Source organism: Pleurodeles waltl, chromosome 12 (genome assembly GCF_031143425.1).
Source record: "Pleurodeles waltl isolate 20211129_DDA chromosome 12, aPleWal1.hap1.20221129, whole genome shotgun sequence".
NCBI classification, from domain to species: Eukaryota; Metazoa; Chordata; class Amphibia; order Caudata; family Salamandridae; genus Pleurodeles; species Pleurodeles waltl.
In genome coordinates, this window is record NC_090451.1 from 684,411,886 (window position 1) to 684,437,916 (window position 26,031).

Here is a 26,031-nt window from a genome sequence, read left to right on the forward strand (position 1 = left end):
ATTCTATTCTCAGGGTGTCATATTATTTCTAGCCCTTCTGAGGTAGTTATAACACTTCTGCGTTATCATTAGGGTTCCTTACTTCATAGGGGAATATGCCTCTCTTGCTGCGTACCTCGCTTCCTTTGGAAGACGTCCATATACATTGGTTTATTGAAGGGTGTAGGTGTGCTTTGTCTTATACCTTCTGGTAATTTTAATGCCTCCTATTTCCTGCAGGGACATTATTTCCTGTAATCAACTATTGTTGCTATGCTATAGGTTGCCACTCCTGTAGTTGATTCAGCTTTTACTACCTTGTTTTTAGTTTTTAGACTTCCCTTTTGTGGAGGTTTGTCGCTAGAGGACAATGTATTTTACCTTTCGTTCCGTACTTCAGCCAGATCCTCTTGTGTCTGATATCACTTACCTTTGGGTGTTGATACTGAATACCTGTTCTAGGCCTTCTGTTTGTTGGCCTTTAATTCACTTTGACCTTCTTGTAGATTCAAGTTGTTACCTTGTTTTTTCTATACTAGCAAGGTTTTGTTTTTCACTCCTGCTCTCTTCTTTCAAGCTTATAATATTAGCATCCTAATTGTGGGCTACTTAGTCACTTGGCATTGGTTTAAATGCTTTGCAGACTTGACTTTAGTGGGGTGTGCAATGTCCGCCACACTTTTTAGTACTGTCTTGCTGATTACTTAGCTCCGTCTTCAGATATATATGTGTATATATATATATATATATATATATTGCCGACTAGAAGACATTGATGACAGTGGCCAAATAGGTGTAACAATGTAAGTTCCTCAAAATGCCAACTTTGGCATAATACAATGATGACAGAGCTATATATAAGGATATAGTCACACGTTAGGCTAATATCTTAATGAGACATATTATTGATTGTTAACTATTATTCACAATTTTCAAATTTTCAACTCTTAATACATTTTTTGTCAAGTTTCCATATTTATTATATTATGGATATGCTTTATGTATTTATAAAATATATACAGAATATACAGTGTTTTAATGTCTAGACCATTGAAAGTAGTTCATATTAACATTGCAGTGCTAAAACTGGGTTTAGATATGTTGATCACACTCAGGTTGTTGTATGTTCCAAGATGGCTGCTGTATTGGAGCACACTATAATATAATGAAAACAAATGATGGATTTTATTTTGTGTATATATGGTGCCGGTTTCTTGGCCGGATTTGTCCAGTAGAAGGCGTTTTTGCCGAAACGCGTTGACATTCTATCACAGGACTCTGTGTAACCATTATAAGGAATAAATCTGAACTAACTCAATTCAACATTGTTGTATCTGACCCCGTTTCATGGGTTCGGATCTAACCAAGGGATTGGTGCAGCCGTCGGATGGTTATCCTTCCATCTGTTAAGGATTATATAAATATGAAAATCAAGTTGAGGAACGTAAAAAAAGTAAGTTTCTGAGAGATGCACAAGACTACGAATCTGGACGAATTCTTACGTTTGCCAAAAGATTTGACATATTGAAACAACAGCTTCACGCGGGACAGATAGATTTGGATCAGACTAAAAATACGGAAACAAGTGGATCGGAAACAGATCTGGGTGAAGGCAAAAGCACAAATAAAATTACAAGAAAAACAACTTTTTTAGACAAAATGAAATTGGTATACCTGGATCAAACAACACCGAGGAGCAGAGGAAGAGGCGGCAGAGGCAGAGGCCAGGGGTGGCGAGACCCTACAGGAGGCGGAAGACGAGGCGCAGCAAAAGGAAAAGACTGTATGCTAAGCAGTCGGAAAGATCAATAAATTTAAAGCCCTTAAAATCTATAGTTGGACAGTCAGAAAGCCTGATTGTCAATTTGTCAAATTATGTATTAAGTAAGTTGAAACAGCAGTGCTATCAAAGGGACTAAGCTTCTGCCCGGAGAAACACCAAGATTTCGTCCAAACAAGAATTGATTTGTATAAATCCATAGGAAATTAAAATTGGCAAAATACTTTTCTAAATTAGGTCCTACTGTGACATCAGAAGTAGATCGGCTACATGATGAATTAGATCTAAATATTGAACAAGGTTTCAATGTAAAAACAATGTATGATTTGACGCACAATTTGAGAGATGAAGAGCTGACTGAAACAGCAATACTAGCTACATTGGGCATTGAGACAGATTACAGTGTCAAAACAAAATTTAAACCCAAATCCAAATTCTGCCCAGCCCTTTCCCCAGGAAACAAAATTAACATATTTCATGATTTGGTGGTTAATGATTTGGAGAACTTACAATCCCTGCACAAAAAAGACAAGGAAAACCTGACGAAGGAACAACAACAAGCCCTGAAAGGCTTAATGGACAATCAAACAATAGTGATTAAACCTGCTGACAAGGGGGGCAATATTGTAATTTTAAATAAGGATGAGTATATAGAAGAAGCACTGAGACAATTGAATATGAATGCGAACTATTGTAAATTGACGCATAATCCTATCAATGATCTAATTTGGGATCTGGATGAGAGATTAGAAAAATGGTATTCAGAAGGACTAAATAGTCATGATGAAAAATTATATATGACGAATAATAATCCAATTATGCCAACAATCTATTTCCTGCCTAAAATCCATAAAACTTTAGTTAAACCTCCTGGCAGGCCCATCATATCAAGTTGTGGCTCGTTGTATGAAGGTATTTCAAACTATATAGATTATTTTCTAGCCCCAATGGTTAAAGGTCTGAATTCATACATACAAGACGCGGGTGATTTTTTAAGAGCATTGGATGGTGTAGTGTGGCAATCTGATTATTTGTTGGTCACAATAGATGTTGTGTCACTGTATACCTCCATCTCACATAAGGTGGGGATAAATGCAGTGAAATGTTTTCTGTGGCAAAAAAGTATTAATTTCCTGAAACATTCTGAGATGTTATTAGAAATGATAGAAATATGTCTCAACAATAACATTTTCCTGTTTAATCATCAAATCTATAAACAAATTTGTGGGACCTTTTCCCCGAGTTATGCAAATCTCATTATGGGGTGGTGGGAGAGTTGCGTAGCTTGGGTTCAAGAAAATGATAGATACATGGATAAGGTGATCATGTGGCTTCGCTACATAGACGACCTGTTCCTGATTTGGCATGGAACTACAAGAGAATTTGAGGAATTTTTTTGTATACTAAATAACAATGACGTAGGATTACAATTTACATATAAAATCAGCAACAGCCTAATTGAATTCTTAGACGTGCAAGTATATATTGTAGCAGGAACATTACAGACCACATTATATAGGAAACCCACTGCAACTAATAGTATCTTACATGGTACTAGTTTTCATCCTAAATCTCTAATCAGAAGTATCCCTTATGGTGAATTCATTCATATTAGAAGGAACTGTTCGGATGAACAGGACATGAACGATAAATTTAGTGAAACTCGACAAAGGTTTATCAATAGGGGATACACGTTGAAATCAGTAAAGCAAGGAGAATTGATGGCAAGGAAAAAAAAACGCAATCAGGTGTTGGCTAAAAGAAGTAATGTCTCAGAACATCCAGAACAGAATAAGAATGAGATTAGATTAATTTTGGATTACAGTAAAGAAAACCATCAAATTGTAAAAATATTGAAAAGATATTGGCATTTAATCCAAAAAGATAGTGATATTGGACATCGGGTTGGTACTTGTCCTTCCATCACATATCGGAAAGTACCATCTTTGAAAGACATGCTAGTAAAAAGTCATTTTGAGTCACCTAAAACTTCTGATTGGCTAACAGGGGGCAATAAAGGTTTTTTCTGTTGTAGGAAATGTAAAGCATGTAAAATTGGCTGTGATAAAAAGTTCGTAACTGATTTCAGAGGTAGAGACTTAGGGGGTCATTCTGACCCCGGCGGTCTAAGACCGCCGGGGCCAGGGTCGGCGGGAGCACCGCCGACAGGCCGGCGGTGCCCCGCAGGGCATTCTGACCGCGGCGGTTCGGCCGCGGTCAGAAGAGGCAAACCGGCGGTCTCCCGCCGGTTTACCGCTGCCCTTAGAATCCCCCATGGCGGCGCAGCTTGCTGCGCCGCCATAGGGGATTCTGACACCCCCTACCGCCATCCTGTTCCTGGCGGTTCGCCCGCCAGGAACAGGATGGCGGTAGGGGGTGCCGCGGGTCCCCTGGGGGCCCCTGCCGTGCCCATGCCACTGGCATGGGCACGGCAGGGGCCCCCATAAGAGGGCCCCACAAAATATTTCAGTGTTTGCCTAGCAGACACTGAAATACGCGACGGGTGCAACTGCACCCGTCGCACCTTCCCACTCCGCCGGCTCAATTCTGAGCCGGCATCCTAGTGGGAAGGTTGATTTGCCCTGGGCTGGCGGGCGGCCTTTTGGCGGCCGCCCGCCAGCCCAGGGCAAATCTCAGAATCACCGCCGCGGTCTTTCGACCGCGGTGCGGTGTTCTGACCGCGGAACCTTGGCGGACGGCCTCCGCCGTCCGCCAAGGTTAGAATCAGCCCCTTAGTGATCAAAGAAAGAATTACATGTGAAACTTCCTTTGTGGTATATGTCTTGGAATGCCGATGTGGTTTGAAATATGTGGGCAGTACCATATGCCCCCTAAGAAAGCGTATCTTAGAACACATAAGGGCAGTAAAGAATGAGGATATGACGTACGCTATAACGAAACATCTTAAAACTCACTCGGATTCGAATTGGATGACCATGAAATACTATGGTATTGCAACAATACAAAAACATGAACGAGGGGGTGATAGGGTTCAGAAACTAAGACGTTTGGAGTCGAAATATATCATCAAACTAAAAACGAAGATGCCATATGGAATTAATTACGATGAGGAGTTATTTTGTCACTTATGATTTTGAAACAATGAGACACTACTGTTTTTGTATTAAATTAAGAAAAGGCTGTTATATTGTTGCTGTAAAATTGATTAAAAAGGAGGGGGATCAGTATCCCCAGAATGAAGCAAAGTACAACATAAGTTTGGCCGTTGATGAATAAGTCATAGAGATTGATTATTTAGAATTAGTAACATGACAGTAGTATACTATATTATAGATAATACTATATGTATGGAGTAGTAGGAACCATAGGTTTTCTTATTTTCATTGTTGTTTGTACTTTGTTATCACATGACTGTTTTAATATTCTGGGTGTACAGCGATTCACTTGTTTTCTTTTTGTTATATTAGTAACACTTTTGTGGTAAGTTTATGTTTATTGGTGAAGTATTGTAGCACTAGATTTGTTATATATAACTACATATCACAGAATGCCACATAAAGGCATAGCTTAGTGGAAAAGTATAAATAGAACATGGATTGGAGTAATGAGTTACCGTGATCAAGACCGAGAGGGTCGAAACGCGTTGGTGTTAGTTGGTGGGGTTGTTTTTTCATTAAATAAAACAGGATCAATCACAATTCTGTAAGTGCGGCATCTTTAACTTAAATGTTAAGCTGGCAAATTATATATATATATATATATATTTTTTTTTTTTATATATATATATATATAACATCATCATAGTAGTTGTATATATATTTCTTTTTGTCATTACATAGGCAGTTATTCTTCTTTTCTGTGTTGTCTCTGACATATTTCTGTTTAAGGATTGTTCAATGCTTTCTCCATCAAAGATGGATTCTTTGATTCCCCCCTTTTCTCTCTGCTTTTACAGAGCAAGTTTGACTAAACTAATGTCTTTCCGTGGCAAAGAGCTATAGCTCAGTGGCATTGCCTGTTGATTCTGGTCCCCTAGATACCGTTAAACATGGCTCAGATCCCACTATGGGAGCAAGTAGATAAGTAACTTGTTCATTATGTCATACAACCTTTTCAAGTCAAAGTAAAGATTAAGGTCAAGATTAGGGTTTGAGTAAAGCTAAAAGTTAGAAACATGGTTTAGTTTCAGACAGATTTATCATTTGGATTAGAGACATAGGTAATGGATAAGATTAGTTTTCAGAGTATTTCTAAACCACTTCAAAAGAAATCTCCGAAATTATAATTCACGAAAGGGTTGTGGTATTTCAATGAAAATATAGAACATTTTATCATGAAAATATTTTTTCAACAAAATGTATATTCCATTGTACAGCAGACCCTGATGTTTCCGTTAAAATGGTTTTCAAAGAAATATTGTTGGTGAAATATTATCTAGATCAAATTACATTGATCTGTTGAGCCTAACTCTCCACTCAGAAGTCTGCTTTATAGCAGTCAGTGTACGAGCACCAGGAACCTTAGATGTCGATTAACAGGGTGGTGTACCCCAGTGGTTCATGTGATTTAGGTAGATTTGCATATGAACAAACACCACAGAGATTGGAAAGTGTGTGTGTCACATCCAAATACTGAGACGTTAAGTGCAGTGATAATGGTGTGGTGGAGGTCTAAGGTGACTACAATTAGCATGGAACATAAAAAGGTGGTGATTTCTAAAAAGTAGATGTTTTGCTGAAAGTTTGCTGCCCTGTTCTGAAATCTTGGGTTAGAGGTCATTTACATTGTTCAGCAGAATATCAACAATTTTGGAATTAAACTGATCTAAAAAAAATCTTTACTTCACTTCTACCCTTCTCGATGATCTTCCATTGAATTTCTAGGTGCTCCAGAAATATCTGATTTTGCTGGTTTCATCCAGTGGTAGAATTTCTATCCCAGTTTTAATATATCTTTCATCATTCACTGACAATGTTGATCTTTTCTCTCCATTACTCATGCAGGCTGTTAGTAAATGGTAAATCTGCATCATTCATTGATTATTTTATGAAGGGCTACAGCCTTCAGCCCCTTGGTCAGTTGCATTTGATGTACATCCATTCCAGGATATTCTCAAGCATCCTTCTGTGATTGGCTGACATGCATACAAACACAACACCGGGGTTTCTCTTCCTACTAAAAGCTATGTATGTTCCCATTCTTGATCCGTGGCTGAGTATTGCTTGCCAGTGCTTTTTGAAGGACACATCATTCAGTAGTAGTCCTTTAAATCATATTATGACATACCATTCAGCTCCTGTCTCTTACTTTTCAGATTTACAACTGTTATTCTTTGTTCTCTACTGCTGTGCAACATATGTCTTGCTGTCTTTTCATAGCATTAGTTGGTCCTTCAATTATCTTATGTTTTCTTTGTCTACAGGTTGTTGATGACTCCACAACGAAGACTCCTCTGATCTTTGTGCTTTCGTCGGGTGTGGACCCAACCAGCTCTCTCCGCCAGTTAGCAGAGCAGTCTGGAATGTCAGACAAGTTCCAGCCCCTTTCGTTGGGGCAAGGACAGGCCCCGATTGCAACACGTATGATCAAAGAAGGAGTCAGAGATGGTAAGTACTCAAGTCTCTCTCTTCACCAATGAATGGCCATCACCCACAATTGTTCAAGCCCCGTGTGAAAAATAACATTATTTTTAACTGAGGAAACTACTGGCATCTAGAATATAGAGTGGAGATAGCATGAGAGGTGAGCCTATCCACCCACAACTGGTTTTGGAATGTTAAGACTGATAAAAACGCTGTAGGAAAAACAGACTCTTTGTGAGATTAATTCTCTACTGATTGTCAATAGGTAACTGGGTGTTCCTTGCAAATTGCCATCTCTCTCTCTCCTGGATGCCACAGCTGGATAAGCTGGTAGAACAACTGCAGCTAGAAGAGCCACACCCCACCTTCCGCCTCTGGCTGAGCTCAAGCCCCCACCCCGACTTTCCCATCTCCATTCTTCAGGCAAGCCTCAAGATGACTACAGAACCACCTAAGGTAAAGACTACCTCGGAGGGAGGGAAAACCTTCAATGGCACATAAAGCATTGCCCGGTTACTCTTTGCTCCCATTCAGGTCCCTGAGCAGAAAGTCATCAATAGATGTGGTGTTTTTTAACAGCTGTGTGTTATAAGGTCTTTTTGGTGGTCACTGGGGCTATGGGAGAAGACTGTGGTGCACTGGCTAAGATGTATGAGACTCCCTTACTGGAAGACTAGGAATCCCAGTAGAAACGTGGAGCAGATTGATGTATGTCTCAAGCAGTACATACTTGAAAAATATTTGCAGGACAGTGTGTGAAAGCATGAGCACTCTCCTTGCTGAACTGTATCTGTGGTACATGTAAGGTTTAATTCATTGGCTCTATAAACCGGAAGCACATAATTTCAGACACTAAATCCAAGGTTGTTGTCCTTTCACTTTTAGGGTCTCAAGGCCAACATGAAACGCATGTACAGCCTGGTAACTGAGCAACACTTCAATCGCTGCACCAAGCCAACCAAGTATAAGAAGCTGTTCTTTGCACTTTGCTTCTTCCATAGCATCCTGATTGAGCGCAAAAAGTTCCTTCAACTGGGATGGAATATCATCTATGGCTTCAACGACTCCGACTTTGAGGTACCTTGTTGTGTTTGAGGCCTTTCCCTACCATCTTGTTGCTTTTGCTGTCCCTCTGAATGGGTATAGGTATCTGTGTATAGGTATATTGCACAATCTAATTACCAGAAGTCAATTTTAACCACATTATTTTTTCATAGCTTTAACCATATATTCAAAGAACGTGATGCCTAATGGTAATTATTGAATGCACTAGGTGGCATATGTTTTGTGTGGACATGTCACAGTGTTTAGGGAGACTTATGTTGGTGAGTAGCAGGTAACAATGGTGATAGAGGCACACTAATTGCTATACTTTGTTGTACAATATCTAGTAAATGTTAAGGATTTTGATCATTTTGTATATCTTTGTATTGGGGTTACTTCAATTTGATGAAGATGTGATAGGATGCTATTATTGAATGATACATTTTGCACTGTTTTTGTTATATGATTAGCATGTGTCTTAGAATCTGTGGGTTCTTGTGACCTCCAACAATTATGCTCTTGTCACCAACCGCCACACCAATTGTTTCACCTAACTAGCAAGTCGCACAGACTGACTTCCTCGAAGCTCCCCTCTTTTAAGTTGTGGTGCTTTGTGTAATTTCATTATCTTTTTTTCCTAGAATGACCCAGTTTTTGATTGAGTTTCAATTTCATTTGTTTTCAGAGGACCTGCCACCTTCTGTCATGCATGGCATGTATGAAAGATTTCAAGTATTGCAGTAGATTCCACAAGCAGTTTTTTTAGCTAACCCCACAACTCCTCGGTTGTATCATTGGTAGAAAACCAGAATTTAATAGGTGCTTCTGTTTTCAGTACTACAATTCAACCAAGGTTACTGAGGAGTTGTCTCCTATCAATATTCTGACAGGTAACAGTAGCATCAGAGACCTTGGACTTTGTAGATGGAGAGAAGCTGTTGCATCTTGATAAGAGTTACGGCATACTAGGTGTAATCACAAGTTGATTTTGTCTATCTGCACCTTGTCTGCTTCATGGACCTTAGCTTATTGTGAGGAGTGTAACCCCTGAACTTATGCATTTGTGCAGTCCCCCTATAATTAATTTCAAGACATCGGTCCACTTGGTAAAGGACAACCTTTGCAAACTAGATTCTGTTCAAGAGTTAATTCACAAGTGTTCTTGCTGTGGATCTCAACCAAACAAGCTCTCATTGTTGTAACTAAAGTGTAAAGTGATTAGCCTTCTAGAGTGAAATCCTAAAGAGGTCACAGTAGTCCTTGGGCCTCCGTTCAAAGATTGAGCATGTCTGGATTTACTGTTGCGGTATTAGTGCTTCAGTAATGGGAACATCTTGGACTGGTGCTTTAGTACTGTTAACCCACAAAACGGGGTTTCTGAACCTTAATTGACTGAACATCCACGTTACTGCAGAGGGAGTGCACAATATTCCAAGATGGCTTTCCTTATAGCCATCGTAATGCCTAGAATGTGTGAGTTATTCCAAGGAGGGGTCCCTATATGCCAGCATCACTCTATTCCATACCGTGGGGGAGGAGGTGTGGCCAATAGATGCTGTGGTTGGCAGCCATAAAATCGTAGGGAGTGGAAACCACCTTTTTGATGGAGCAGTAAACACTCAGGGGGTCATTACAAACCCGGCGGTAAAAAACGCCTACTGCCGCAGCGACAGCTGCCAAAAGATCGTTGTCTCGGCTACCAGCTGTCTGCCCTATTATGACCACAGACGGATTTACGCCAGAAGGTTGGCGGAAATCTGGCTGTGGTCATGCCGGCGGATGGCGGTAACGGGGCGCTGCTGCCAGCAGCAGAGCCACGCCAGTAGACCGCCGCAGACCGTATCATGACCCATGATACGACCTGGCGGTGTTCTGCTGGCGGACGCTGCTGCTGGCAGCAGCGCCCTGTCCCGTCTCCTGCCGTAGGACCCCCTGACGTCAGGTAAGTCGGGTGCTCCGACAGGGGAAGTGGGTGGTGGGTGTTGTGTTTGTGTGGGGGTGTATTTCTGTGCGTGCGTGTCGGCGGGTGTGTGATGCGTGTTATGTGTGTGTGCATGTATGGATGTGTGAGTGTGTGTATGTTGTGTTGTGTGAATGCGTGTGTATTTGTATGTATGTCAGTGTGTGTGAATGGATGTATGCATGCATGGATGAACGTGGGTATTAGTGTGGGATGCGTGTGTTCGTGTGTGCATGAAGGGATTTCCTGTCACTGATAGTGTCTACCGCCATGGTTTTCGTGGCAGTAAGGTTGCCACGAAAACCATGGCGGTAGGCGGGGTCATAATCCTGCAGGTGGGCAAGTGACAGCTGCCGGGCTGGAGACTGAAGTCTCCAGCTCGGTGGTCGTTACTGCTGTGGCGGTTGGTGTGGTACATTGGCGGTTTGGCTTTAGCCAAACCGCCAATGTCTTAATATTGAGAAAAGTACAGCCAGCCTGTTGGCAGCACTTTCCTCCATATTAAAGCCATCCCCGGGGTCATAATGACCCCCATAGTGCTAGGCCGTGGCCACCACAAACACCACACATGCACAGACGATTGTGCACACTCTTCAGTTGCCTCGACCCTGCATTGCTGTTTTCCTCCTTAAAGGGACTTAGCAGCCCATCTGATCAGTGACCAAAAAAAAGTAATTGCCAGTAGTCAGACCATTAAGAGCCTTCTTCCCATCACTTTCTGTGTGTTTGATGTCTGAGCCTTCCTCTAATGTGCAGATTTCTGGCCTGGGCTGAAAGCTGATAGCAAAGGTCTCAAAACCTGATGCCTTTCCTACTTGACCACTTAGCCAATGGAACCAAGCTATACCTGACCTATGAGCCCTAATAAGGTTGAAACCTGTCTTGGGTTGTTTGTGTTCCGTTTCAGGGAGAAACTGGCCTGGCAGTTGCAGTTTGGGCTGGACTGTTTCCATTGGAGCAGAGTCAAGGGCATATGGCTGGGTCCAAACTGAGGTGGCCGGTTGTGCAAAATAAGGATGGACTTGGATGTGGCCTGAGTAATTATCAGTGTCTGAGATTAATTCTAGCATCACTTTTTGGCATACAACAGTATGAGGCCCTAAGTCAGGCGGGTTGTCCAGAAGTGTCTCGCATGCACACTGTGCTGCTGGAACCAAGCTATACTTGGTTGATATGTCCTAATAAGGGCGAAATTGGTCTTGGATTGATTGAGTTCCAGTTCAGGGAAGGCCTGGCAGTTCAAGATGGTCTTTCCCCCATTGAAGCAATGATAAGACTGATTTGCATATGTCTGGGTCCAAATTGAGGTGGTGTGGTTTGCAAAATAATGATGGGCTGGGATACGGCCCAGAGTAATTACCAGTGGCTGAGATTATTTCAAGCATTCCATCCATCATTTTTTTGTATACTTCAGTAGGGCGCCTTAAGTGGGACGGCTATGATCTGATGTGGGTTGCATGCACACTGTGCCACTGGACCTAAGCTATACTTGGCTGATGAGCCCTAGTAAGGGTGATACCAGTCTAGGGTTATTTTTGTTTCCAGTTCAGGAGGACCTGGCCTGTTAGTTTAGGCTGGACCGTTTCCACTGCAGCAGGGTCAAGATCGATTTGCATATGGCTGGGCTCAAACTGAGGGAGCACCGTGTGCAAAATAACAATGACTGAATCGGCCCAGTTAATTACTAGTGGGTGAGATTAATTCAAGCATTTCATTCATCACTTTTTTGTATACAACAGTATGACACCTTAGGTGAGATGGCTGTGCCCTGACATGAGTCCCATTCACACTGGGCGACGGGAGTCAAGCTATACCTCACTGATGAGCAATAAAAAGCGGGTCTTGGGTTTGTGTGTGTCCTGGTTCAGGGAGGACCAGGCCTAGCAGTTCGGGCTGGACTGTTTCCATTAGAGCAGGGTCAATATTGATTTGCATATGGCTGGGTTAAAACTGAGGCAGCATACTGTGGAAAATATCGATGGGTTACGATGTGGGCCAAGAAATTAGCAGTGGCTAAGATTAATTTAAGCATTTCATCCTTCACTTTTATGTATGCGTCAGTATTTCCTACTTACAGCATCTCCTGAGCCTTCAGTTTCAAAGGAACTTCTCAACCATCAGCAATGCTGTCAATAACATCAAGTAAGTTGTTGATGAAGCAATATACTGAAGGGACTGAAGATTAGTTGACAACTGTACCATCAACAACAGGAAGCAAGCTGGCTTTGCCGTGAATGACAACACCCTCCTCATCAAAGGTTCCCCTCTTATCGGTGGCCACCTGAAGATGACCTTGGCAACTAGAACAATATTGTCAATGATGATAATGTAATCTTCGTCGATGCCTTCAACCACAATGACCCCTTCTTTGCTTCCACCATTAATGATATTACAGACAATATCTTTGTCAGGAACCTCGCCATTGATGGCACAACCAGTGACATCCTCATTAACCATTTCACTGTTGATTGCACCACTGTCTATGATGGTTTTTCTAATTATTCTTCGGGGTCCTCTGACTTGAAACCTACCCTTGTTGCATTATTCTTTGCCAATTGATGTAACCCAAATAGTTTCACTATAAAACCTAGAAAACCCTTCGTCAGAAGGCGGTGACATCATTGTTCTGGAGAGTGACTATCAGGATTCTAACCTACAGTATTAATGTTAAAGTGACCAAGACAGCGTAGGCCCAAATTATCAATGGACAAACCCTCAGAAACTTACATTTCTTCTGATGCCAAGTGATTCAGATGACAAACAACTGTATGGTCATCCGTTGGGTTTTGATTACCAGCAGTCTCCTATGCTACAGGCACCAATGGATTTCCTGGAATCGTATAACAAAATCTTAGACTTTTGTGACCGCCCAGCCACCCCTGGACATTATGCTCCTCAACTTCAGCCACTCTGACTTCTACTGCAATAAATGGCAAACGTTCCAGGTCCACAGTAGCCATTTCCGGTACCCGTAACTACACCTGCTAGTGTGCAACAGTAACTACTAGTGCATCAGTCGCCACTTGAGCCAGCACTTCCAGTTGATCCATCATCCGAGTGTCCACATCTTGCACCTCAAGTGTCAGACAAACCACAGATCTCTAGCATTTTAAATATAACACGCTTACATTTTTTGCTGTTGCGAGGCTGGGATACCTCATAAACAGTGTTAACATAGTGGACAAATGAATAACACTGAACTTTACGTAGACCATTTACGTCCTATTCATGTCATTGTAAATAACAAATTTGCAGCCAATCCGAGACCAGCACCCTCCGCCCTCTCCCTGATAGTGGCGTCCAGTTGCCAGATAGTCTACTGCACGTTCAGTGTGAGGAATCCTCAGAAGAGTTCTCTTCTTTTAAAGAATTTTTCAAACTTAAAGCAATTTGTCAAAAGACTACTGGATTCAGGACTTTTAACTTTACCATGGTTGAGTATAGTATAGGACAAATTACTTTTCAAGACTTGCAAAGCCTGTGGAAAAAAGAAGATATGACAATAATCCACATACACATTGATTTCTACTGTCCGCATCCTAACCATATTCCATCAAAATGTGACATCTGTAAGATTTCTTCTATAAAAACGTTAAAAAAGAGTGTTTCTCTGTTTGCAATAACTGAAAAAACTTCTCAACATTTCAGCCTTCCAACATCAGAAATAATGAAGTCATGCTTTTTGTTAGACTTTAAGGAGAAATCTCAACGGCCAGCCAGGTCCATTCCTATATTAGGCCTCTTGTCAATATATGATTCTAAATCCAGCCACAGCAGCCGTTAATCTCATAAGGTTAGAAAAGAAATATGAGGTACAATCATCAGATCCAGTGTGCACCCTTATTCAGGTCAAGATTAAATCTGTCATATCAGCAGCAGTGCAGCTGAAGTTGCGAACCCTATCTACCCCATATACAGCCCCCAGAGACAAAGAGGGCAGAAAAAAGGACTCTGTGGGAATACAAGTTAATGTGCTAGTTGCAGATTCTGTGAAAATATCTAATGCTTCAGTGATGACAGGCAAGATTTGATGGGCAACTAATGAAGAGATGGATGCTTCTTCATATGCATTCAGACAGATAGGGAATGCAGTGGTTATGAGAAAATTTGAATTGGTAAAGAGTACATCTTCCAAATAGTGGTTCAGTCATAAATAATGGACATTGCATTCAATAGTCAACATATCTTTGGGAAGGAAGTGAAAGATGCTGACACAGAAATGACATTAGAAGATCCGGCAATTTTACTCCACATTCTTTCTGATTTTAAAGAAACAAGGAGAATTGCAGCATATGTCAGATTTGAGAAATTTGAGAAATCTAAACAGCTTCCGGATGGTCACACTCCAGGAACATCTTCCCTTTATCAAAAAAAGGATAAAGCATCTCTTGACCTGGAGGATGCTTACTTCCATATTTTGATGCATGCAAAGCACAGTAAGTTTTGACATTTCCTGCTTGCAAGTTGTCACAACCAATTCAAAGCATTATCATTCAGCCTCAAGACGTACCTTGTGTATTTACAAAATGCACAGCTCTAGCGGCAGCCTTTATGAGAAGAGAAGGGTGTATTGTCTATCTTTATTTGGACGATTGGTCACAAGAGCGAAGACGCATCCACAGGTGTTTCAGGATGAGGAGGCCTGTCAACGGCTTGAGATACAAAAGAGTGCTGCAGTTCAACATAAATCTTCTGGAACTCAGGGCAGTCACTTTGGCCTCAAGGCAATTTTCCCCGTTTTGCAGAAATCCCATGTAATGATCAATATGGACATACTACGATCATGTTTTATATCTGCAAATTAGATGGCACAAGAACCCTTCTAATGTCAAAGGAGGCGTAGAAGCTGTGGCAGTAGGCAATTGACCAGAATATACATTTGACAGCAGAACTTGTTCCAAGGATGCAGAACGAAGTAGCAGAGCACAGTTAGTGTTACAGAGATGTGGAATTCCCCTCTGACACATATTCACAACTCACCAGGATAAGAAGTGCCACAGATTTGAATGCAGATGTAGCAGCTTAGGATCAGAATGACAATGCATTTGCGATCCGCTGTATGGGGAAGGTCATATATGCCTTTCTGCCAATATCTGTTATTCCCAGAGCATTATACAAAATAAAAATGGAACAACGCAAGGTAATTTTAATTGCTCCTTCATGGTCATGCCAGCATCGGTTCTTAGAGCTGTGTAGCCTATCATGTCCAACAAGGCAACCATAAAGCACCTCTTGAGGAAGACTGCTTTCTTTCTAGTTTTAACGTCGGCTCGGGCTAGGCGAGAAAGTGAAATTCAGGCTCTTTCATGCAAGAAATGTTATCTATGCTTCTCTAAAGATAAGGGTATATTGAGTATGAACCTAAATTCATTCCTAATGTGCTGACAATTTAAACCAGAATAGTTCACTTACTATTTCTTTTTGCAAATCCAGCCACATCAACTGATCGGGTGCTACAGTCCCTTAACATCAAAAGCTGTCTAAACTTGTATTTGAAGTTTGACTTCAGTCAGTTATTTATAGCTTTTGGTCCTTGTACCAAAGGAAGACCAACAACAAAATTAACTCTAACAAAATGGATTCTGTCCTGCATAACATTAGCTGGTAGGTAGACCTGTTAAAAAGCTCATTCAGCTAGGGCAGTGGGCAACTCCCCTGTTTGCAGAAATTCAATTTAAGGATATTTTGAGAGAAGCTACAAGGAAGATGATGCATGTTTTCATGAAGCACTAATGCATCCATTTTAATAAAGACAAGGAAATAATAGTGGGATGAGCAGTCCTTTTCACTTAAGATAAAACTTCCTCTCTGCCGCTACTTTTTCAGTAGACTGCTTTGGTTATCTTAATTCAACCATGTGAGTCTATTAAAGATCCAGTGCCTGAGAAGGAAAACATTACTTACCTGCAACTTCTGTTCTCCAGCATTTGTATCTTTCATAGACCGTCTGGCAACCCACCTACTCCCCCTTTCATTTGGGTTCAGTTACTGAAAAAGCGCTGAATGGGCTAGACAATCTGGCAGTTGGAAGCTTATGTTAGGAAGAGGGCTGTGGGTGCTGGTCTCAGACTGGAGTTTGGGTCATTTACAGTAACATGAATGGGAGGTAAATGGTCTGTGTGAATTTCACTGTTTTCCAGTGTAATGTACACTGCTATATTATCGTTGTTTATCAAGGATTCCTAGGCTGACGATGGCAAATAATTCAAGCATGTGAATCTATGAAAGATGGCAAAGCTGGAGGACCAGAGTTAGAGGTAAGTAATGTTTTTCCTTTTCAGATTTGGATGTGTTAGGATAAGCTTAGGATGCTAACATCAGCAAAGAGACAGGCAGGAGATCAGAAGAGCATCTGACCTCAGAAAGCTGCACAGGAAGTTGAAGAGTATATGATAAGTGATGAGACAATTCCTGAGCCCCCCCCCAGAGAGTTACTAGCAGACGCAATACATAATTTTCATTGCCTCAATGACTGAGCCTCTCAAAAACTCAAATTACTAGTTTCAGCTGCAGAGAAAACACCTTTCCTTTTTGTTTTACATGACAAATCCAGATATTTGTTCTCAGCTAATCCACTGCTTTATCATCTGTGGGACAAAGGCTTACCGTGAATGAAACATCCTGCAACTGGTACAACCTTCGTAGTCAACCTACAAATCTAATGACTCTCTGTCTACCTTCTTGCTCAATCAGCTCAAAATAAACTGTCATTTCGGCAACAGCCCAATGCCAGTTCCAAAATCCCCTTTTTTCCATATCTGTTACCGCTGGAGAAAGAAATCTCGGTAGCTATTGTTAGCAAAGCAGCAGCCATACACTCAAATGATGTTGGAAACAGCCATAGACTATATGTAGCCTATTCACCTCATTGAGCTAAATATTTTCCCAGGAACTCCGTGTCCTGTTTCAGTAATGGTAAACTTTTGTTGAGTTGATCTGACTTCCTGAACATCTTTGTCCTGTTCAATTAGAATTTCAGAAGGGTTTTTCCATCCATTCCGGGGGTTTCCATATTTGAGCTGTTTTGCTTCAGAGAACAGTGCCTAATGTCCCAGTTTTTCCCCAGGTTTGGTATAGGGACAGAATTAATCACATGATTTTGGAAATTATGCCAGCCTCTGCTGTTCAGCTTTTCTGAATGGCCTATGTTTTTTTTCACTGTGGACTCAAATGTGTGCATCTACAGGAATTGCTCTGCCATTTTTGTGACGTTTATCACAGAGCACAATGTTCGCCTGACCAGAAAGTGTACTCCAAACCATAGTCAGAAGTTGCTATTGCCCCCCTAATTGTAGGCCATCCAATGACTGATGGTAGTTGAACTATAAGAGCTGAATGGGAAGCTGATAAGGAGGTGACAAAACTCAGGTAGGTGCTGCATGTGACATGACACCCTTGATGAATGTGTGACTACAGGGGCATGCCCGCACTCCTCCTATGGAGCATATTATCCTGATAACCCAGGGACTCAGGACGAGAATGTAGTGGGGAAAGGGTGACTTTGTCCTTAACATTTGCATGCCATTTATGTTATATGTCGTTTTATGTTAACAAACATCTCTAAACTACATTTTTCCAGGGCATATACCTCATCCAGTACTGATGAAAGCCGAGACCCTACGGCCATTATACTTTAGGCCTGAAACTTTTTTACTTTTATGTAGAATGTAGGATCATAATCTCATAGGCACCCCCTTCCTTTATATTTTATTCATACCAGGAACACCATGAATAAAAGGATTCCCAGGTGACTAAAGGTACTTTTATCCTAAGACCCTTGCTGGAGGATATCCAAAGTGTTCCCTAAAATATGGTCAAGCCTATCCTGGTTTTGTAGGGACCAGAATGAGACCCGATCATGAAGCATGACACCAATAGGGTGTGTGAAGGTCTTACAAAAAAAAAGAAATTACTCTAGTATTGGAACTTTCATAGATTCACATGCTTGAATACTTCCCAGTCGTCGAGATGGGAGTCCCTGGTTGAATATATAACTTAGGCCTGAAAATGTACATATTCAATACGTGGTCTAGGCCTCAAAATAATAAATTATCATAGTAGTTTTGTAAAATAGACCCAAACTCAAATTTGAACCAATCAGATTGCCTCACCCCTTAGAACCTTCCTGTGAGGAGCTGCCTTCCCTCAGACTTTCCACCGCATGTTGTGCTGAGGAGTCTCCTTTGAGTTCTGCTCAATATTTTCTCTCAGAATATCTACTACTTCAGCTCTACAACATTTCTTTTCTTCTCTGGTACTTCAAACTGGCTGCCATGTCAGAGACACCAAGGAAAGGCCTTTTTAGATCCTGTGCCTCTTGCTTGAAGAAAAGATTATATGTGAATGATCCACATGAGGAATGCATTTACTGCCTATAACCCAGCCACAAAACAAAGGACTGCAAAATATGTAGAAAATTCTCTACAGAGACTTTGAAAGACAGAGAGGGTTGGCTGCTGTTCTGGCTTCAGAGAGGTAAGTCTGGACATTCAGCCTCTGATGAGGAGAGTGCCTCCTCCTCTGTTTCTGCTCCTAAAACAGTTGTGAAGAGAAAGCAAGAGGGCTCGGATATTCAAGAGCCACCTACAAAAAATGGCACAAAAATCCGCAGGGACATCTAATAAAAGTCATAGCTCTCCACAGAGGAAGAAAGCAGGCACAGAAACCCTAAAATAATCATTAAAAAAGACTGCTTCTGAACCGGCTACTCCACCTCCTAAGGTTCTCCACAAGTTTAGGAAGCCAAGTTCAGCACCGTCGACTGCGCTATCGTTGACTGTACTCTAGTCGACGGCTATTTCATCACTGACGCCGCTTGTGGTTACTCTTTCAGTGTCGACGGCAGCAGTTGCAAGATCCTCGTCGACGAAGCTATCATCCTCGTCGACGGGTCGCCCCATTTTGTCAACGCTACTCTCGTCGACGATCGATCTCACGACGATGCTCCCGTCGACGGTGCCTCCGTCGACGATGTTTTCAGTGACGACAATATCGTGGACGCCCCCGTCAATGACAACAGGTTTCTTCTCATCGACTATGAAAACAAAGCGGCAAAGACCATCAACATTGCCATTGTATTGCCAGCTAGGTTTTTAGATTGCGACGATGATGAGGAATCAGATCAGGATGCATTGTTTGGAGTAGCTAGGAGTCCTTCCCAGTTGCATGTTAAATGTCAGGAGTACTCTGATGATGACTCCTATTATGATCAGCATTATTATGACCCAGTCCCACAGCAACAACATGGAATGGTGTGCTTGTATTCTGGTCTTGTTTCCGACCTACAGGCCATGCTGGCAGATTATAGGGAGCGCTTCCATCTTCAGTCGGCAAAAGATCATACACCAGTAGTGACTGCACCATGTACTCCAGTACCTTTACCAGTTCTTCCTGCTGTGCCGCAAATTCCTCCTCAAGCTCCACAGAGTCCTCAAGCCCAAGCCTCTTTTGGAAGAGCAGCTGAAGAAGGAGAAGTTCTTTCAGACCAGGATGAATGGGATGTTTATGTACTCCCAGCATCCCCTTTACTGGACGAAGCGGCTGAAGAAGGAGAAGTTCTTTCAGACCAGGATGAATGGGATGATTATGTACTCCCAGCACCCCCTTCACCGGAGCAAACAACAGTTGAATCCCCTCCAGAGGATACTGGCTCTTTTCACAATCTGTTAGAAAAAGCAGCTGGGCATTTTGAGCTCCAAATGCCATCCACACAGCAGGATTGCTTTTTATATGACTTTAAGGAGCCGCATAGCAAATTAGAGCAATCCCTATAATAGATCATGTATGGAAACAGGGATTAAAAATTATGTGGAACCCAGCGACGGTGCCAGCGGTATTGCCAAAGCTGGATAAGAAATATAAAACGACTGAGGACGCCCCTGCCTGCCTGGTGGGTCATCCAAAACCAGATTCAGTGGTTTCTCAGGCTGCCCAACGATGCTCCAGAAACCTTTCAGCACCTCTATCTGCACCTTCAGACAAGGATGGTAGGCGCCTCAACAACATTGGTAAAATATTTTCTTCTATGTCTGCCATTGTGGTCCGTGCCGCAAACTCCCTGGTGCTCCTGGGCAGATACGACAGGAAGCTTTGGTCGGACATTTCGCAATCTGTCGACGATCTTCCAGATTCCAGCGGGTCAGATACGAGAAAGATCCTCATGGAGGGTCAACGCACATCTGCAGAGGTTATTGACTGTGCTTTGGACATTGCCGCTATGGGGTTTCGGCTACTGGCTGGTTCAGCTGTCCTAAGGTGCCAAGGGTGGCTTAAAGCCACAAATTTTAGACCGGATGTCCAAACCAAGATCCTTGACCTCCCTTACGATGGACAACACCTGTTTGGTAAACATGTGGATGATGCTCTTCAAACAATCAAAACAGATACGGATACTGCCAGGTCTTTAGGATCACTGCAGTATAAGCGCACACCCTTTCGAGGAGCCAGGGGTAGAGGACACTCTTCCTTTCGAGGTGGCTACCAATCTTTAAGGTACTCAATCTATTCCTCCCAGTACCAATCTTCCAGACCCCAATACCACCAGAGACAACCTATGGCGGCAGCATACAACAGACCTCCTCCTAGAGGGAAGTTGGGGAGACAATCTAAGGGCACCTCCCGCAGGCAATGACAGCCTCCAAGGGTCGGCTACCTCTCCTTCTTTGACACATCACCTGCAACATTGGCATCAGATCACAAACGACAAGTGGGTTCTGGACATAATAACTTATGGTCATCTGCTAGAGTTCACATGCATGCCCCCGAGACTCCGCCTTCCCAGCAACGTCAACAACATCTGCATCTTCTCCTTTTGGAAATAGATGTTATGTTATCCAAAGGGGCGATAGAGGTAGTCCCTTCTTCTCAAAAAGGAAGCGGTTTCTATTCTCGCTTCTTCCTCATCAGGAAGAAGTCTTGTTTGTGGAGACCCATCCTGGATCTGAGGCAGCTCAACAAATATCTAAAGAAGCAATCCTTCCGCATGGTGACATTGAAGGATGTTTTGCAACTTCTCAACAGAGGGCATTTAATGGCTTCCGTAGATCTGTAGGATGCCTATTTCCACATACCCATTCACCCCAAGCACAGAAAATTCTTAAGATTCATGGTAGCCGGCTGGCACTTTCAATTCAAAGTGCTACCCTTCGGACTCAAATCCGCTCCCCGGATTTTCACAAAATGCTTAGCCCCTGTTGCAGCATATCTGAGGTGTTTCAAACACCAGATATTCCCATATCTGGACAACAGATGACTGGTTACTGAAGGCTTCAGACATCTACACTCTGCGCCACTCTCTCGAGACCACGTTACACCTATTCCATCAACTAGGTCTCACTCTCAACAGAGACAAGTCCCATCTTCACGCTACCAGAAGAATAGTTTTCCTGGGAGCTATACTGGACAAGACTCAAATAAAGGCATTCCCATTGGAGGAATGACAACTCAAACTCGTCACCCTAGCAGATACAATTCAAAAAAGAAAGTTTCTTTCAGTTCGAAAGTTCAAATCGTTACTGGGGGTGATGTCCTCTTGTATCAATCTAGTTTCCCACTGTCGTCTTCCGATGCGCCCTCTTCAAGAAGAGCTCAACAAACAGTGGAAACAGACACAAGGTTCCTTCGGGGACATCATACAGATAACAGCAAGGATTGTCGACTCCCTCGACTGGTGGTCAACACCGACAAACATCTCGAAGGGTTTAGGATTCTTAGCTCAGGTCCCTCCGTTTACGATAACAATGGATGCTTCACTGGAGCGATGGGGTGCATGCCTTCAGGATCTTCAAGTGAGTGGCTTGTGGCCCCCCTTTCATGCTACTCTTCACATCAACCTCCTCTAGCTCAGAGCTGTGTACCTGGCATTGCAGGCTTTTCTGCCAAGAATCCAAGGCTCATCGGTGCTTCTATGAGCAGACAATACGACCACCATGCACTACATCAACAGACAAGGAGGAACTCAGTCTTATTTGCTGTCCACAGAAGCTCAAACCATTTGGACCTGGTGCATTCAACATTCAGTACACATGCAAGCAGAACATCTTCCGGGAGTGAGCAACACCACAGCAGACTCACTAAGCAGGCTCTGCACATTTTCCCACGAGTGGGAGCTGAATCAGAGGACGCTGGACGCAATATTTCTCAGGTGGGGAAAATCAAACCTGGACCTCTTTGCGACGTCCTGGAACGCAAAATGCCGGTTTTATGCAAGCTGGCATCACCAACCAGGGTCGTGGGGAACTGCCCTTTCGATAGCATGGTCAGGGATCTATGCCTACGCTCTTCCTTCGGCAAGATCAAATCGGAACCCTGCCAGATAATCCTAATTGCTCCAGCCTGGCCACGTCAACCATGGTACACAGAACGTCTGTTGCTGTCCTCCCATCAGTTTAGCACCTATACCGGAGCTACTAGCCATCAGCCAGGGCCAAGTGAGGCATCCGGATCCCAAGTCACTCAGATTACGTGCATGGCTCTGAGTTCAATGAGTTTGGCCATTTGAATATTCCTGTTGACTGCCAAACCATTTTAGCTAAGGCACGTGCTGAAAGCACTAGTAAAACGTAAAAATTAAAATGGATACGCTTTTGTTTATGGTGTGCCCCAAAGGGCATTGATCCGCTTACATCTGCTCCGGAGCAGGTTTTACCGTAGCTACTTCATCTGGCACGCTCTGGTCTCGTGCATGCATCCATTAAAGTTCACCCAGCTGCTATCTTCAGATATAGACGGCTTTCTAAAGGACCATCCCTCTGGTCTCATTGGCTTATCAAGCAATTCATGAAAGGGCTGTTCTGATCTTTTACTCCAGTCAAAGCACCGCCTCCAGCTTGGCAGCTAAATAGAGTCGTGGGTCAGCTAACGAAGGAACCATTCGAGCCCATTCATAAGTCAGACATTAAGTATCTCACCTGGAAGGTAGCACTCCTCTTGGCTTTAACATCTGCTCGTAGAGTAAGCGAGATCTAAGCATTTACCATCCAGGAACCCTTCATGAGGTTTGCGGATGATAGTCATCCTGCGGTCAAACCCTAAGTTTATCCCCAAAGTGCCGTCAGACTTCCATATGAATGAGCCAGTAGTGCTAAGGACTTTCTTTCCATGGCCTCAGACTGGGGCAGAAAGATGGCTGCATTCCCTTGACGTCAAACAATGCCTTAAATTCTATCTGCAGCGAACATCCTCGATCTGGAAATCAAATTAACTATTTGTGGCATTTAGTGCGCCTAGAAGAGGGCATCCTGTTACTAAAGAGACAATTTCTAGATGGATCTCAAGCGCAATAGCCTTTTGCCATCAAAGGGCTCGTCGACCCCTGGTCACCAGAGTACATGCGCATTCTACCAGGGCAGTCTCTACATCCTGTGCGCTTTTCTCTGGGGTGTCACTGCCGGACATCTGTCGAGCAGCCATGTGGAGAACGACACACACCTTCACGAAGAATTACTGTCTGGATGCTGAGACGCTCCGAGATGCAGCGGTGGGTCAAGCAGCCCTTAGACATTTGTTCCGATAAGGTGAGCTGTTTGTTTTCCCACCATCCGCTTCTGATATAATATCACATTTCTGTTGAGTATTAACGTACCTCTCATGCATATTCATTTATGTTTCAGAAGGTTAACTTTTGTTGCTTTGCATTTACCTGTCTAATGTGAACAATGTCTTATGATGAGATGAACAGTGTTTGTCAGTACAGAAAATGTGTTGGTTACTGCTTGCTACTCTTATTCAAGCATGTGAATCTATGAAAGTTCCAGTACTGGAGTAAGAAATAAGTTACTTACCTGTAACTCTAGTTCTCCAGTATTGGAATCTTTCATAGATTCATATGCGGCCCACATGCCTCCCTGGGGAAGCTCACCTTATCTCTTTTCTCAGTGTTCTTTATTATTACAGCACTTATGCTCGGAAATTCTGAGGGAAGGCAGCTCCTCACAGGAGGTTCTAAGGGGTGAGGCAATCTGATTGGTTCAAATTTGAGTTAGGGTCTATTTTACAAAACACCTATGATAGGTTATTCTGTTGAAGCCTAGACCATGTATTGTATATGTACATTTTCAGGCCTAGGTTATATTTTCCACCGGGGACTCCCATCTCGACGACAGGGAAGTATTCAAGCATGTGAATCTATGAAAGCTTCCAATACTTACATGTAACTAACTTATTTCTTATGTGGACTTGTTAGGGTCAAGCTTTATACTTTGTACAATAGGATACCTTTTGGTGGGACATAGTCCAAACCATAGTCAGGATTTTCTATTGACCCACTAATTTTAGGCTGTCCAGTGACTGATGGTAGTTGGACTAAAGGAATGAAATTGGGGAAGCAGACGAAGATGTTAAAGCCGTCTACAAAGAGGTGACTCGAGAACCTGAAAGTGGAGGCGAGTAATGGGGAAATGTACAGTGTAACCGTTGAAGGGCCTGCATGGAAGCCCTGTAAGACCCTCTATATGAGGAAAAGATGTAGAAGTAAGGAATAGACAAAATATCATAGTGGGTTCCATTTTAGGGTTTCACATTTTTAAATGCTTGGGCCAAGGATTTGGGAATCTCCTCTCCTAGAAAATCTACATTATTGTGGAAAACTGGTTAAGATATGCCTGTTGGCAACAGTTTAACTATTATTTTAAAGACATTCTATCCATCCATTTTCCTTGCTCCCAGCATCTACAATCCCTTTTCTTGGTAAATCCTCAATGAAAGACCATTCCATGATGATTTCTGCTCCTGAGACTAAGCGGTTATCCAAGCAGTCTCACTCAGCTGGTCTGACTTCTGTAGGCCACTCACACCTCCAATAAACTCTCCTACCTCCTGTCATGGATGTCATCTCTCACTAGGGCCTTTCTCTCACACTGTGCTGCATGTCTTCCAGCTATCTGATTCCCCTCCGCTAGACTGTACCTTATGAACAAACATTCTTTCTCTAAAGCTAACTCTCTGCAATGAAGGATGTTGTTGCTCCCTCGGTTTGTCTCACTCTCTTGGCAACATTCTTATGTTTTGTTCTGAATCATTTAATCTTAATGTAATCTTTTTATAGGTGTCCGAGAACCTACTAAACATCTACTTGAATGAGTACGAGGAGACTCCATGGGATGCCCTGAAGTACCTTATCTCAGGAGTCAACTACGGAGGCCATGTGACTGACGACTGGGACCGACGGCTGCTTACCACCTACATCAATGACTACTTCTGTGAGCAGAGCATCGCCACCCCCTTCTACAAGTACGAGATTCTCTCAGGGAAGCCGCTTGTATTTTCTAATGAAAATCCTGTGTCACAGATTTAAAATAGTCTAACTTTCTAGGCATTGATAATGAATGGCCTTTCCCTCTTGAGCATCGGTACTCGCAGACATTTTCCCAGGGACCAAAAAGTTTGGTCTGTGATGTGCCTGAGGGCTACATTGATGCCAGCAGGATGAAGATTGGTCGAAGTGGCTTGGGGGATTGTTAGTAAGGTGGGTGTAGAGTAAGTGAAGCATATACAACTAATAGGTGAACTGAACAATGCAAAATCAGAAAACCTGAGATTAATCCCGTCTACACCACTTTACCAATTTGTGTGATCCTAGGCAATTGTTTTATTTCTCCAGTATTGGGATATCTTTCATAGATTCACATGCTTGAATCATTCCCCGTCATCGAAGTGGGAGTCCACGGTAAATAGAAAGCAGTAGATTACATTTTTTACATTGAAATCAATGGAAAAATACATTCTCT

At 42.6% G+C, this 26,031-nt stretch overlaps 1 protein-coding gene across 1 annotated transcript in view; it reads left to right on the plus strand.

Annotated features, from left to right (window-relative positions):
* The window catches only part of DNAH2 (dynein axonemal heavy chain 2), a 1,666,550-nt gene that overhangs the window by 1,521,602 nt on the left and 118,917 nt on the right, over positions 1–26,031 (plus strand). The window contains exons 78-81 of the mRNA XM_069218683.1: positions 7,143–7,326; positions 7,568–7,758; positions 8,188–8,379; positions 25,350–25,534. Of these exons, the coding sequence (XP_069074784.1) occupies positions 7,143–7,326; positions 7,568–7,758; positions 8,188–8,379; positions 25,350–25,534 (752 nt within the window). The remainder of the gene's footprint in view (positions 1–7,142; positions 7,327–7,567; positions 7,759–8,187; positions 8,380–25,349; positions 25,535–26,031) is intronic.